This window comes from Suncus etruscus, chromosome 17 (genome assembly GCF_024139225.1).
Source record: "Suncus etruscus isolate mSunEtr1 chromosome 17, mSunEtr1.pri.cur, whole genome shotgun sequence".
Lineage (NCBI taxonomy): Eukaryota > Metazoa > Chordata > Mammalia > Eulipotyphla > Soricidae > Suncus > Suncus etruscus.
Genome location: NC_064864.1, coordinates 6816934 through 6833594, shown reverse-complemented (window position 1 = coordinate 6833594; position 16661 = coordinate 6816934). Strand labels below are relative to the sequence as shown.

Here is a 16661-nt window from a genome sequence, read left to right as displayed (position 1 = left end):
AATAAAATATCAACAGAGTAACTTTTACAGAAAAAAATTAACCAGCAATAACTGATAATGTAAATGTTTTCCAATATGAAAGAAATATTTTGAATTTTATTTTCATATTTGGCCATAATGTGGGTTTATAATGAATTCCTCTGGTGCAAAATAATTTGCATAAATACCTGTGCTATTATTAATAATTCCAGATATGCATTTTATTTTTTGTTACACATATACATTCTTAGGGGACACTGAGAGAAAGTCACAAAACATGGTTTGTGACAGTTTTCTTAATGGTATGTGAGTGGCAAAACAAGTCATCTCGAACCTTACCTCCATAACAGAAAATACTAAAAAAAAAAAAAAAAAGAGGAAATAAAAAGATTTTATTTTTAGAGTTTAGCTACAGAGATTTGCTTTTATGGTAAATAATATCACTATTGATATTTTGATACAAGTAAGTATCTGAAATTCCAAAAGAAATACAAATCTAACACTGATCTGAACCAATAAAACCTTTGAAAGGGTCTAGGAAAAACCTATGTTAGTTAAAAATGATTTCAATGGCTACCTAAGGATTTCTCTCTGGGTCTGTATTATGACCACAATAAAATGAGTCAGTAAAAGAGCAGAAGCAATAAAACAGCCATAAGGATCACCCAGTTTTTATTATTTTTGAGTACATGAAAGAACTACATCATAAGAAAAAGAACATCCTCTAATTTTACTCCAATATTTTCCCAGTGGAAGCTATATCAGTGCCATCGGACAAAGTTGTTACGCTATTTTAGTATTTCTGCATCTAAAATATGAGATGTAAGAATCTCCTTTGTGCTCCAATTACCTCTATAAAATGTGATTGAAATTATACAGCATTGTAGTCATAGCATAGTCCTGAAACTATAAATGCTTGTAAATATGTTTAAATGATCTTAGGTAATATGTTTAAATTATCTTAGGTAATGTTTCTACTATTATTACATATTTTAATTTTACTTGGGAAGATTTCCAATGCAGAAATTGGATATTTTAAACATAAATTAAAATGTTATCAAATAAATATTCAGATTAATTTCAATGTTTAAAGACAAGATTGCTTCAAAAATAATTCAAAGACTAAATACATTTTTGGGAGGCAGTAGAAGTAAAAACAGATTTTATTGCGAGGGACTGAAAAAGGGAGTGAAAGGAGAAGAGAGAGAGAAACAGTAACTTGCTCAAGAGAGAGCACAGGCTTCTAGGGAGCCCTGGCACTCTGGTACCCAACAGGAAAAGTAGGAAAGTCCATATCTCAGGAGGGAAGGTGTGGGCTACATGTTGTTCGGGCACCATGTACCTTGGTGACACTTGTGTCAAGAGTAATTTAAAGAAATAGAATTTCCGATATTCTGTCTGAATATTAAAAAAAATACTTACAATATGGTGACATTTTCAAAGCATATATCTGTGATTGTTTTATCCACAATCACCATGTCAGTGTCAAACACTTCAGCTCCCATTTTGAATAAACAAAAAATGGCATAACGCTGTGATCCTAGAGAAGAAAAATATTTTAAGCAATGATCCATAGGAAGCTTTAAGCTTACTCTCTTATAAACTTGAATGTGAAAACAAAAAGCTTAAATATTGGTTAAGGGATTCTTATTTTCATAAGAACATTTGGACATTTTGAATTTTCTCTCCATGTCATTCCCAAATTATAATTCTAAGATTTTACTATAAATTACTTATATATTTATATATAATATGTAGTATAATTTACATGATTATACATATAAATTACTTATATATTATATGCATATGCATATAATATATAATAACATATTATATAAATCTATGTATGAATTTATATATAAATTATATATAAAATAAAATATTTATCACTATAAATCAGCTTCATCAGTATGTATGTATTTACACCCCAGTTAGAACACAAATAAATCAGAAGGTACCAAAATATAAACTAAAAAAACATAGTCCTTTCAGTAGCCTAAATAATATAAAAAGAACAGACATTTTATTCCTAGACAGTTCTTTATACTTTAATTAATAGAAAATTTATAATTATCAACACCATTATTGCCTCTGTCATTTTGGTTTTATACCTACTTAAGAAAAGGAAGTTTTCTATTATGGTAAGTTAAGAGTAGGCACCTCGGGCAAGACATATATGACAGTGTGTAGGATTGTTGCTTTTCACACAGCTAACCTGGGTTCAATCCTGGGTACCATATTATGTTCCCGCAAACACTCCACAAGTAAACCCTATGCACAGCCAAAAGTAACCTCTGAGCTTCTGCCCCTTCACCCCCAGAAAAAAGTTAAGAACATTAACAACAGCAAAACATTTTCTACAAACTAAACGAAAGGGAAGAAATTGCATTAAAAAAAAAAAAGTAAAAGTAAACATGTGAACACACACACACAAAATGCTGGTTGGCCTTTTAATTTGGTGATATTAAAAAGCATTAGGTGATTAAAGGTCTATATTCTCATTATTTAGAAATGGAGTTCTTGAGAAGAACTGATTCTGTAGAGTAATAAGAAAAAATGTACTAAATTCCCACATGTATTCCTCCATAAAGTAAATTATATTTCCTAATTGAATAGCAAATATACTAACCTGATTTTGGTTTCTTCATATAAAACTAATTATGCTCAATATGATTCAGCTTTTAAAATAGGAGGAACAAAGCTATCACAATAGACAAGAAGATAAAGGATTATCATTTCTTTTCTCCTTTGCCTCTACCAGCTAGAAAACATTTGAGGTTAATTTCCATGACCTAAGCAATACATGGATTTGTGAAGACTATATAAAGCCATGAAATGCTGAGGGGGGGAAGGGAAGTGGTTTCAGATGAAGGGGAAAAAAATCCTCTTACATCCTGTTTAATTAATCTCAAGTAACAAAAAAGCAAGGCAGAAAAGGTCTCTCAGATCCTGGCAAATTGAAGAAATGTTGCCTTTCCTTCTTAATAAACATTTTCGTTTTTTTTTTCCCCCCAACACTTTTCTTCCCTATAGTCGCTTATTTACTGTCCTTACTTAGATTGCTATCAAATACTGGAAGAACATGAGATAAGCATTATCTGACAAGCAATTACAACAGAGTTATTTTTTTAAAAAAAGAAAAATTACACTTAACAAGATTCAACTTACTGTCAAATGACATTAATTTATTTCTGGTTGCTATTTTTTCACCTAATAATTACACCACAGAAACCATTCCAATTACAAATTGAAATAAAATATACCACATACCTTCTTTATTGCTAAAGTGATCAGAGTCTTTCCACATTAATGGTATTCGAATATCTACAAAGGATGGGAAAAGAAACAATATTTTTAATAAATTCTGGTTCTTAAGAGTAAAATTAACCTTGGAATCCCAAAATGCATTAAAGCCAATGTCATATTTATACTTAAATATTCTAACAGGTGACATTTCTTCTTAAATCTATTTAAAGATCATAAATAATAAACTTTAGACTCTAGAGCATTGAACCATTATGCAAACTTTAAAACCGAAGAAAATTGAGCGATGCGTTTAAGGCCACTGGTTTTAAGAATAAACCTCTTAAAATGGAATCAAGTTCATTCCATTAAATTTTAATCTCTCTACAAAAGAATCTTTCTATTTGAATAAACCACAACATTTTTCTTAAGACTATGAAGAGAAATATATTGTGTATTTTAGTTCAAGGAAGGGTTTATGGTTCAAAAGTGACCTATGTACATTTTTATTCATTTACAGATCTTTCAAATTCTCAAGGCCACATATGCAGTGCTCAAGAAACATAATTCTGGGGTATAGTAATTGACCTGTAGAACTGTGCCTAAGTCCTAAACCTCTATACTAAGTTTCCAAACCCACAAGTCAAAATTTTTTATACCTATTAATTATGGCACCGTCAAGCAATGAAAAATCTTTCTGCACATAAATGATAGGACAATATTTGCAAAGTACTTTTAGATCCCATGATACTTTTTGTTTATAATTCTTTTTTGAAAATTATATACATATATATTTCATTTTTTTCCTAGAAAATCTTTCTATTATTGTTCTGTTCAACAAATATTAAGAGTGTTATGTTCAATAAGTGTTAATAAGTATTAAGAGTGGCCATCTCAGAGCTGCCTCTGGCAGTTTCAATAAATACTCCACTGAATTCTTCACATGGACCAAGCTAAACACTTTAGACACATCTCTTACAATTAGTTAAAACTTCACATTATTTGTACAGTTCAACAAGTTTTTGATTGCTTCCATTTGCATCTTTTGATTAACATAGAAAAAATTAAGACATATACTGGCATGTTCAGTCAATCCTAGCCATTGTATCTTTCTAATACACTTTTATGGTTTGTACCCTTGAAAGCTAATTACTTAATCTCCGAGAATTTGGGGTGAGATAAAAATATTTAATTTTGTTTCTCTGTTTGGGAGCCATATCAACTGGTGCTCTAGAGCTATTCCCAGTTCTGTACTCCAGGGTCATGGCTGTTCCAGGAAGGGCTTAGGTGATACTGAGCAGTACCAGAGAAAAAACTTGATCTTGCATGTGAAGTATGTGCTAAGTATGTTGATCTCTCTCTCTCACTCCAGTCCAGATAAATATATAATATATACTTATACAATTGGCTCAGTTTATTCTATTATCTTATATACCTTTACTTCCTCCTTGATTTGTGATACCATATTTACACATTTTTCATTCTGAGCATCTGCTCTTTGCTTAGAAACTTACTGAATCATTTTCTAATTAGAGCCTATCCTAATACCTTTATCATACTATTGAACTAATATATTTTATTATTTGTTAGACCTATACCCTTATAATAAGCACTTAGTATTTACTAATTTCTTTATGTGAGATTTAAATATATATTCAAATTTCCCTCTCTGGAATACTTAATTAAGATTCCATTATTCAAATTAATCTGAGTACTTTGCAATGTTATGTCTTCATGAACAACAGCCTGATTCACTAATCTATACATTTTTATTAAGATTATTCTTGGGGCCATTACAGTTTACTGTTATTATAAAATCTTTTTTGCCATTACATTTGCTAATTAGTAAATTCTAATATTGAGAGCAGCTACCAATTTTTATGTCTTTATTTTGAAGCAAGCCACTTCCACATAAATCTTTATTAATCCAACTGGTGTCTCAGTAAATTTCCTCAGCTTTTTCTGTGTCTGGAATCTATTATCTTCAAATGCTTTTCAAATTATATTTCTTTTCAGTAATTTCATCTAATAATTCTTATAATGTTAAGTCAGAATTTCTAAAACTCTGCTAAATTATATTGATAAAATAAACATTGTTATTTTGTTCTTGACTTTAATGTGATTGCTTTTATTGTTTTATAATTATGACTTTGCTGATGCCCTGCCAAAAAGACTGTTTTTTTTTGCTTGACCACAGTTGCTGACTCATTTCATTTCATAACTGTTCTGTTCACAGCTGTTCTTATTCTATTATGGTGGTATTAACTGTTTACGCTATCTTGGGAGGAAGATAGTGTACACGGGCCTTCAATTTCTGAGCCATAATTCATAGCTTACAGGTCAGTGATGCCTTACCTATGCCTTCCTAAGAAATACTCTCAAGATGAGAGAAGCATTTCTTTTTTTATTTCCTTCTTGTCACTTGTTTCATATGGCAAATAATTCACCCTCTGTGGATTTTTAACTAATGAGTCTCTGCATATGCTATGTCAGAGAGAACAATGTGAAGATTATAGCTTGTATGTTATTTTTAACTTTACCCTTCTACATGATTCATTCTAAAATAAAATCAAATAAGGGTTATGAAGAAAAGCTTCCAAATGCAACATAACCAGACAACAAAAAGTTGTTACATATTTTTGAAAATTTTCTTGTACTCTTTTTATTATATTGAAATAACACTGAATTATAGCATTATATCATTCCTGGCATGTTATTACTGAAAATCAACATAAGTATATACTACATTGAAATCATTAATAACATTTTAATTTTATCCTTCAACACACATCTATCTCTTATATTTTGATTCACCCTCTTTCACTCTTCACTTCTGATGGCCCCTGATTGATCAAGTCCAAAAAGGTTCATTTTTCTTTTAACTCTATTCACCTGTTGGCTTTCTGTATATACCACATTATGAGTAAAATCAGTGTTTGTCTTTCTCTGTCTGGCTTATTTTACTAAGCTGGTTAACTTTTATTTCATTCACTTTGTTGCAAATAACAAGATTTCATCTTCTTCAAACAGCTCAACAATATCCCCTTGCATGTACATACCTTGTCTTTATATTAGTCAGTTGATGGGCACTTAGGTTGTTTCCAATCTTTGGCTAAAAAACTATATTTCTTTTTTTCTTTTTTTTTTTTAATATAAATTTTTATTTTGATCATAGTGGCTTACATATTGTTGACAATAATATTTTAGGTACATATTTACATAAAATCAGGGGGGATTCCCATCGCCAAATTGTCATCCCTACGCCTCCGTTTCTATCCTACCTCCCTTTTCCTTTTCCCTCACCCCAGGGCGGCTAGAATATGTGGTCCCCTCTGTATCTAACCCACTACTTAGTAGTCTTGCACCTGTTTGGTCCTGATGCCTCCCTTATTTCCCCCTCTATCTGGAGTCAGGACTAGCTAGTTCAAGTTGCGTGGTTTTGTTTGAAGGAGAAAAAAGCAATAAACTGGGGTAAGAGTCTAATACCCCGAAAATGGGCGGAGTCCTTCTAAAGGCTCTCATCATCAATCTGGGAGATGGAGAAAAAGTAGGTGAAACACTCCACTAGTACCAAAAGAAGTGTCAAATATCCAGTGAGGGCTCCAGCTATATCGATAAGCACCACACAGAGCAGACAAAACAAACAAACAAACAAGTAGAAAAAAATAAAACAAAAACAGACAAACAAAAATCACGCCATGGTCTTGAATTAAGAAACATGGCATAGCACATAACGAAAGAGAAGAAAGGAAGAGAAAAAAAAATAAATAAAAAAAAAAATAAGTATAATTGGGGACTACACTTTCAATAATCACACCCAAACAGAGAAATCGACCAAAATAGATTGGTAAATCAAAAATAATAATAACAATAATAAATGAAGGTAATATATATATTTATATCAAAAAAATAACCAAGGTTTTGTGCTTTTTGTATTTTTGTTTTTTTCCCTCCTGCACTGGCACAGTAAATATTGGGGTCATTCGAAAAAGAATTCACTTGGCCTAAGAGATATGGGATTTCTCCGTCCTTGGAGCATACTGTCATGGGATCAACTCTAGACATTGCTCAGGATCCTTTACTTTCCCGGTGGTGTTTTTTTTTTTCTTTCTTTCTTTTTTTTTTCCTTTGGTGTGTGGAAGACTTCTGCTCTGTGTTTAGAGGTCTCAGTATCTGTACAGATCCTGAGGTGGGACTTATGATGAAGTCAGTCTTTGTGGTTCTAGAGGTTCTGTTACCTCAGTGTCATTTTAACCCATCTTCTGTGGTTGATGATCTTGGTCTTTGCACTGAGCCTAGGGTGGCACCTAGGATAGCGTCTTTCTTTGTGCTCCCAAAAGCGCCATTCCGTTACAATTGTCTCTGCCGGATCTTTGGGGCTGGGGATCATGATTCTTGTGCAGGTCATAGTTCAAACCCTAAACTAGGGCTTATTTATTGGTCCCAAGATGTATACAGTCTGGTCGTGGATCAAGCAGCCAGTCATCTGTAAATCCCGATCTTGGGTTTTTGTCCTACCAAAGGGAGCCAAGACTTCTGGTTTTGTCTTGTCGTTAGTTGGTAAGGTAGGCTAATCTGCTCTAAGGTCAAGATGATCGCATTTTCCCCGTTGTCAGGATATCATGTTAGAGCTGGCCCTTGTTGTTGGTCTCGTCGTATTAAGGCCGTCCTGGATGGAGTTTGTTTCCTGCAGCTGTTGTGGAGAGCTGTGCCGTTTCTATGTCGGAGATCCAGGGTTCAAGGCTGGATGAATGGTATCTAATCACCTGAGGTCTAATTTGATTCCACATGACATATTTTCAAGGCAGGAGATATCCCTATATTTTAAATAACTATGAGTTCCTATCTCTAGTAGATAAGAGCTCTCTTTTATTTTTTTTTTAAATGTAAAATTTCCCCTTTACTTAGTGTGCCTTTGTAGGGGGAAGTGGTGCTACATTATAATGTCTGTGTATTCGTGGGTGGACTGATGGGATAACAGTCACAGGTCACCTACCAAAAAACGAAGAAAGAAAAAAAAAAGGGGGGGGGATTGAAACTGTATGTGCTCACAAATATATATGAAGGACAAACATTTAAAAAAAAAGATAAATAAATAAATTAAAAAAAAAAAGAAATAAAATGAGTTAGCGAAATTTTTATGGGACCAAAGTGGTGCAAAAGACTACCTTACATTTGGGGGAGGGCAGGTAAAGAGGTGGTGTATTACAGGTCTTATGCCTATGTTGGAAGTACAGTTTTTCCCATTGTCTTTTGGGTTTTTCTTGTGGTGTGTGGGTTCCCAGGCATCTTCCTAACCCACCCCCTGACCTTCTTCAGATTGGTAAATATTTGCGGCAGGGGGGTAAAACTATATTTCTTAACTAAACTCTAAACAGCTGAATTCCTTCCAGATTCTTGTAACTGGTTGACTCAGTTTTAGTTTCCAGCATAGTTTCTTCCCTTTGTCCTTTTTAAAAAAGTTCTTCATTGATTTTTAATGGTGAGCTGAGAGAATCATATTAAGATGGCTAACTGGTTAATTGGATCCTAGAAGTCTATCCTTTTCAAAAGTGAAAAGTAAAGCACTTTACCAATTTGGCATTAGGATCCAGTAAATAAGCTGAGACTAACACCATCGTGTCATTTTTTATTTTAGCAGAAATAATCACGACCAACCTCATTACTTTTAACTTTAATGAAAGAAACGCCAATGGTTAAATTAGAAATGAAAAATCCAGGTACCTCCTACAATAATGAATGTAATCTCAAAAACTTTTAAGAACCTTACGAATATTATTTTGATCAAAACAAGAGTCATATTCTCATGCCAAAGGAGAATGAATTTCTAAAAATAAATTATTTTTTAATTTTTATTTTTATAAATATACAGACAAGATATAATTAAGTCTAAGCAAGATGAAAAGAAATGACATATGTATTCCATTTTCTGAGACTTTCAGTTCCTTAATTTAATTTAAAATTATCTTTTAGAAAGAAGGAACACATGCAGAAATAAGTTTAATTTCTACACTTCAGTATTTGTGGTCAGGAAAGCAGTTCCTTCTTTTACTTTAAATGCCTTTATAGTTAATTACTCTTCAAAAAATGTGCATCTAATGTTGATTTCATGAACTGCTACAAACAGTTTGGACTACAATGACAACAGAAGTTAAATATATATATCATTTAGTCTTTGAGGGTCCTCCATAACAATTTAAAATATTTTTGTGTTTATTGAGTGATATATCAAAAACAAGAAACGGGGGATCATGTTTAATATTTTAAAAAATCCTCTTTAAAGAGCATTCATGTACATTCATGTTCAAATGGATTGAGCAGAATGAAAACCATGTAAGAGTGCTTTGTTTGATTTTAAAGAGAAATTAAGAGGTACAAACATGCTTTCTTTCAGTCTGACAATGAGAGAGATGAAAACATGAATACAAACACTACAAAAGAAGCACTAGATTTTTATGATAGTTTTTTTTTTTTTTTCTTTGTCTGAAATTTTCTCCTAAGGGCGATTAGGACAATATGTCCTATGTAAAATCCAGGCCTATCCTTCCTGGATGATAATGTTTTGTTTATCTATAAAGACATTTCTAAAAATAGTTCCTTAAGTGAGAGGGCCTGAAAGGCAGCAGCAGGCTTCTTGGGAGTTTAAAAAAAAAAAATAGAAAAAAAAAATTTTGGCCAACGAAACAACCTAGTAATTAGTTAAGAAATGATGGATATGTCTGTTGTTTCCAAACTGTAGAATGAGATATGTGTAAAAGGTACATTATCTAACTAGCATAGACATGAGTCAGCCATGGCATTCCCTTCAATCTGTGGCATCTCCAAGCCATTGTTTTTAGCTGTCTTAACACTTTGGAGAAACTGATGCTACACAGCATAAGTGCCACCTAGTGGTGACAGGATCTTCTAACCGCACTCGGAATTTTCTAAATTCTAAGAAGTGATCATTTCTAGCTGGAATGGTAACAGGAAGGCTTCAGAGATGAGCCAACAGATCCTGAAGAAGAGTTAGAATTATTATAAGAACTAATTGGTGTCAGCAGCATGTGATGCTGAGGGAACAAGGAGAAAAATGGTTAACGCAAGACATTTGAGCTATATATGGAAGATACGATGAGAAAAATTATTTGAGTGAGACTAGAAAACGTAGGGGTAGGGAAGGTGAGAAAGTTTAATTTATCCTAGGACAACAAAAAGTGATGAATCCAGGCCAGAATCACCAAGCAATTAGAATGTATGATTATTGTTGGATTCTGGGTTTACAGTAATAAAATAAACAAGGTTCTTTTAAGCCTAGAAAAACATCAGCATTTCTGACCAGAATATAAATGAAGCACTCAAAAGACAGTTTTCAGTTTGATTCAATCACTTACAGTAAGTCTTTCAATATCTGAATATATAGAAAAAGAGAACATACTCAACCTAACAAATCTATATTTGAAAAAATCCTCAAGTTCTGTAAAATAGAGAGCATACTAATATAAATAGTGACATCCGATATTGTAAAAAATATATACAAATAGATACTCTGATGTGGCATTAAAATATAATGCAGGGCTACACACCACAGTTTAAGATCTCCCTAAATTAGGAAGTTATAGAATGTACTAGACAACATAAAAGTAATCCATCTAACATACCTGATATGGCAATCTTTCCTTTACATGCTGTTCTTTCTTTATTTTCAAAATTCACATTACTGTCAAAAGAAATAAAAGTCAATGAAAATACTAATAACCGAGGGGAGGAGAAAAACACTAATAACCAATTGTTTTCATTATTTAAAAATGCTATAATACTACAATGTATTGTACATTGTAATTGTACATTGTAAAAATGTACAATGCTACAAAATTAAAAATTAACATGCATCCATGGATAATTATGACTTACAGTTAATATAAATTACTTGATTAAAACTTTAACATGTCAAGTTAGCTGCTAAGGAAATAGTCATTCCCTAATTTTTCAAATAAACTTTTATATTTCCTGATGATTTACATACTGCTTATGCTGTACTATTGTGGTCATTTATTTATATAAACAATATGTACTTTATGTGTCTAGGACGCAGGACACATAGATCATTCCTTTCCCAATTACACTTCTAACCTACCAAGTTACTGTTGCCTAAAAATGAAAAATATTTAAACAACTTTCTACCATATATACATATATTTTTTTGTTTGTTTGTTTTTTGGGGGCCCATTTGATGCTCAGGGGTTACTCCTGGCTAAGCCCTCAGAAATCGCCCCTGGCTTGGGGGAAACATATGGGACACCGGGGGATCGAACCATGGTCCTTCCTTGGCTAGTGCTTGCAAGGCAGACGCCTTACCTCTAGCGCCACCTCACCAGCCCCTTTCTAACATATATTTAATAGCAGTAATACCATGTCTTATTTTTCTGAAATTCCAAAAATATAAAATATGTTAAAATTAAGAGGTGAGAGAGAAAATGGATCTGTAGGGAATATAAACCACGAAAAGAAAAATACAATGGCAAAATCATGGTAAGGGCCATTCTTAGGATATATGTATGGTACTTCCAAATATGGCCTTAAATACTACTATTAAAAAAATAAAAAAATTAAAAAAATTAATGAGAGTTATCTTGTAATAGACCAAGAATATTTTTCCAGTAACCTATTTTCTAAAAAACTATTTAGAAATTGGCAGTGCATTTCTAGTACACTTATTCCGAGACTATTCCTTGTAGTGTTATTTTTTAAGGCATGTTATTCTAATTCAACTAATTACCTGCTGGATAATTCGACAAGACACTTCAAAATCTGTGATAATAGAAACTTAATCTGAATGCTGTGCTGAGTATAACTGCATTTCAACACCTAAGTTAATGATACATTATAATTCATCCCAATGTTGAAAATAAGAGTATTGGTCTACCTGAAAAAATATTATTGAAACGAGGACTTAAATATTATAGGTAAAATATATTCTAAAAGAACTAGGGACAGAGACATAGTATAGCAGGCTGGGAAAGTACTTGCTTTACATACATCTGACCCATGGGTGTGGCCCTTAAACCCAAACCAAACAAACAATAAAAGAACTAAGCTAGTAATATATTTAATAACCTGAAATGGGATAATTATACAGTATACATAGAACTGGAGACAAGTATAAACTAATATAGTACATTTAAAACTAGAATGTCTCTGTAGCCTATATAATTAATTACTTTATAGTCACAGCTAGTTAAGTGACTTAAGTTAAAATAGAAATTTCACACGAGCAAAATGTACTGATTATTTCAAAGTAATATTCTGTTGAATTATAATTTTTTCATTTTCAATTTCACTATTTTATACCAGAGTTTACTTTGCCTTGTTAAATAATACTAATCTAATTTATTTTAAGACTGCAAAGCTAAATTTTGATTGTTTATTACATTATTATTATTATTATGGTCAAAATATACTTAAAGACTTATTAGAAATCAAACAAAAAAATGGAATCTCCAAAAGTTCTTATGAGAAATCTTGATTTAAATACAGTTGGCTGGCATTTGTAAATATTTCTATAAACTCATATATGTGCAATACACCATATGAATTCTGAAAATATTTTCATAACAAACTTTAACACAGAACCGTGAGCATTATGGAATGGGCCACAGAGCATGCTAAAGTAGAGATCCATTAGGTATAAATTAACTGGATTAAATATGACCTTGACAAAAATAGTTTTCTTCTTTGTAATTATAAATGATTCGCATAGGCATATCTAGGACCAAGCAGCAGTATTATTGTATATAATGATTATCAAATTATAATATAAACTTAATTAACCACATAATCTTATGAAATAATTAAGTCTGTCTTTTTTTAATGAGGGATGAATTGAAGTAATTCAGCCTCATTTTTCTGATGCTTGAGTTATTTTTAATTCACATAACTCCTCAAACTGTTAAAAGTGTTCAAATGTGATGTTTTACTAATTAATCCAAATTGACAATAAAATGGTTAAACATTATCTGTTTAATGTGCAACTGTAGCTAATAGTTTTCTACAGTTAAATACATACTTGTTTGAAAATCTGCAATGTTAATGCCAATATTAAATGCTACAATTAAGAGAGTCAGCCTGAGGAAAAAGCAAATAACCACAAAATTATCCAAACAAAAGCACAGCTAAGTAAAATGCACATTATTCCCATTTTAGATTATTATTTAGGAAAGCTCTGTAAACATTAAAAAAAAATTCTAAAGCTAACTCTAATAACTTTATTATACTTTTTGCTGTAGGTAAGTAAAATGACCAACAGAGGGTGCCAAGCAGCTACTTTGTTGCTCAAGAATCTATATTAAACTTGCCTGAGTAAATACATAATATCCTATGTTGCTCTATGTATAAATTAAAATGGTCATTTCCAAAATTATCAAGCTATAATGAGAAATAGCACAATGGTTAGAATTTTTTCTATTTTCTTAACAAAGCACTACATTAACTCTAAATACTAATTGATTGCTTGGAAGCATGTTTTTAAAAAGACCTTCAAATAAAACAATCAGAAATAACTCACATGGTAACTAAAACTATTCAAAATTATGTCTTATAAACTCTATCTCTTCATAAGTATTATTGGAAGGTGAAATTTCTATTCCAAACTCAATAGCCTCTCCAATAGATACTAAAGCCAATGTTTTTTGTTGTTGTTGTTGTTTTGTTTTGTTTTATAAAACAAGCATCACCTTAAGTTTGCTATGTTTAAATTATGGAAATACCAAAAGCAGTTTTCACTAGAATCCAAATTAAAAATAATATTTTGAGGCACCATAATTTACAAAGTTGTTCATAAACTGCGTTCCAATACCAATCTGGCCATGTGTCCCCATTCCTCTTCTACTGGCCACATGTTCCTCTGTCTTATTGATAAGCACATAGCAAATTTATTTCATATTGTTTTCTCTAACAAAACTTGAAAGAATAGCAAGGGAAATAATCATAAAAATCAATAAAAATCCCATTGTGATGCGTCTGCTATGTGATTTTACTCTATAAAGAAATTAAAATCACTTAATGCAATTAATCATTAATACAATGCCTAATCTCACTTATGTGTCTTATAATGCAAATTCTTAATTATTATGTCTTCCTTGTCATAAATAAAACCATTAAAAATTCAATGGTAATATATTTTAGAGTTTACATAAATAGATAAACCCTACAACATGTAAAATTTAGTAAGAGTGAAGAGAAAATTTAAAGGGGAAAATCTAAATAGGCCAATAAAAGTAGTGTTTTATCCTAACAAATGGACAATTTGTTTCATATTAGAAAATATTATATTAGAGATAGTGCTATCGTGTGTGTATTAGTTAAGTAAAAGATTGCCACAAAAACCTCTATGGATATAGAAAACCTGATCAGACATAGAACAGGCAATATAAGTGAGATGTTAATTCATTATTGAAACTATAAAAATACCTTAGCAAGAGACGAGTAAACATACCTTAATTAACTCAATAAAGAGAGCAACAATTAGCACGATGAGTTTGTGCCATACCCAGACACATGTGTTCTGTAGTTTGCCTTATCCTGCAATAAAGATTCTTTAATGCTTCTTGCAAAACTGACTTCAAGGTTACACATTTCCTAAACTGTTGCCTCGCCGTGAAGTTCTATAGTGTTCCTTTAAAGGTGAAAGGTAATCTAGCTGAGTAGAGAATTCTTGATGAGATGCTCATTTTGTTGAATTTTTGTACAATATCCCTCCATTCTCTCCTAGCTCCTGCGGCCTCAATTTGTTGTTACTGTTGTTTTCAGGTTTGTTTGTTTGTTTTTTATCTTAATTAAAAAACTGTAATTTACAAAGTTGAGTTTTGGGGGTGAATATTTGAAATTCCATTTCCCTAGAAGACTTTGAAGGATTAGGCTGGGAGCTCTTTTCCTTCTCTGCACATATGGAAGGTTGCTGTGGACTCCTGACTAAGGGAAGGCCTGGAGTACAGGTTGCTGAGTCCTAGCTGGAAAAGAGAGTCCCTCTCGGGTCTCACATTCTGAATAGAGCCAGAGCCAGAGATCTTAGTCAGAGATTAATCTCACCTGGAAGAAATACAAGCAAACAGAGGCCCAGAAATCTAACTATTTTTTAAAGTTACAACTTATAGGCAACAAAACAAGAAACTCCTTAAGAAATCTAGCAATTGCATAAAAATTGTGATTATTTGGAAAGTGTTAAATATGAAATAAAAATTTAAACTATATAATATTAAACAATTATGTTGACACATCTAGGTCCTATATAGAACTCTAATTAGAATTGCTTTAATAAAGGCAAATAAAGTATTTCATAAGTAAGGCAGGAGACAGACTGGTGGGTTGGGATGCGGAGACTACTACTGCTAAAATATGTTTTAAAACAGCTCATGCGAGATAATGGGTAACTGTAATAAATAAAAACAGTACTGTATGTTTAAAGGCTGTGAAGAAGAGATCTGGAGACTTTCATCACAGGGCTGCAGAGGCGTGCTCAGAGTCAACCAGGTCCAAAACGCAACAAAATGCAGAAGAGTCCAAAGGATTCCTAGAGCAGCCCCACAAGGAGTCAAAGGAACCAGCAAATGGCTGGTCTTGTGCTATGAGATGGGAGTTTTGTGCGGTGAGTTTCCAAACAGCAGTTCCAGGGGCAAGGCTCCATGTGTGAAAGGTGGAGAGGACATTGAACACACACACACTCACACACACACACACACACACATGCACACATACACATCACAGACTATAAATTCACCCAAAGTCTTTTGACTCTTCCCCTACATAAGCCTTTCATGAGTGGGAGGCTAGTTCACCTTTGGTAGAGAGGCAAAAAGAATGAACACACACACACACACACACACACACACACACACACACACACACCACATCAAAAATTACAGACCAAAAATTCAACCAAAATTTTCTGACTCTATGAACACACATACAAACACACACAAACACACACACACATCACAGACTATAGGGACCAGAACTATAGAACAGTGATAAAGCATTTGCCTTGCATGCGGCTGATCCAGGATGGACGTTGGTTTGATCTCCGGTGTCCCATATGGTCCCCTAAGCCAGGAGCGATTTCTGAGCGCAGAGCCAGGAGTAACCCCTGAGCGTCACCAGGTGTGGCCCCAAAACAACAACAACAAAAAAAAAAATCACAGACTATAAATTCACCCAAACACACTCACACACACACACACAAATCACAGACTATAAATTCACCCAAGTCTTTTGACTCTCTCTCTACATAGAAGTTTCATGAGTGGAAGGATAGCTCATACTAGCAGGAACAAGTTTGGGAGAGAGGCAAAAAGAATGAACACACACACACACACAAATAATAGACACACACACACAAATAACAGACTGTAAATTTACCCAAAATCTTCTGACTTTGCATCAACACAGGCCTCGCATTAGTGGGA

The 16661-nt window shown here is 32.7% G+C and overlaps 1 protein-coding gene across 1 annotated transcript in view; it reads right to left on the bottom strand.

Moving 5' to 3' along the window:
* Positions 1 to 16661, bottom strand: part of RTKN2 (rhotekin 2) — a 73499-nt gene that overhangs the window by 42136 nt on the left and 14702 nt on the right. The window contains exons 5-7 of the mRNA XM_049764558.1: positions 10863 to 10921; positions 3250 to 3303; positions 1402 to 1519 (exon numbers count right to left, since the gene is read on the bottom strand). Coding sequence (XP_049620515.1) covers positions 1402 to 1519; positions 3250 to 3303; positions 10863 to 10921 — 231 coding nt within the window. The remainder of the gene's footprint in view (positions 1 to 1401; positions 1520 to 3249; positions 3304 to 10862; positions 10922 to 16661) is intronic.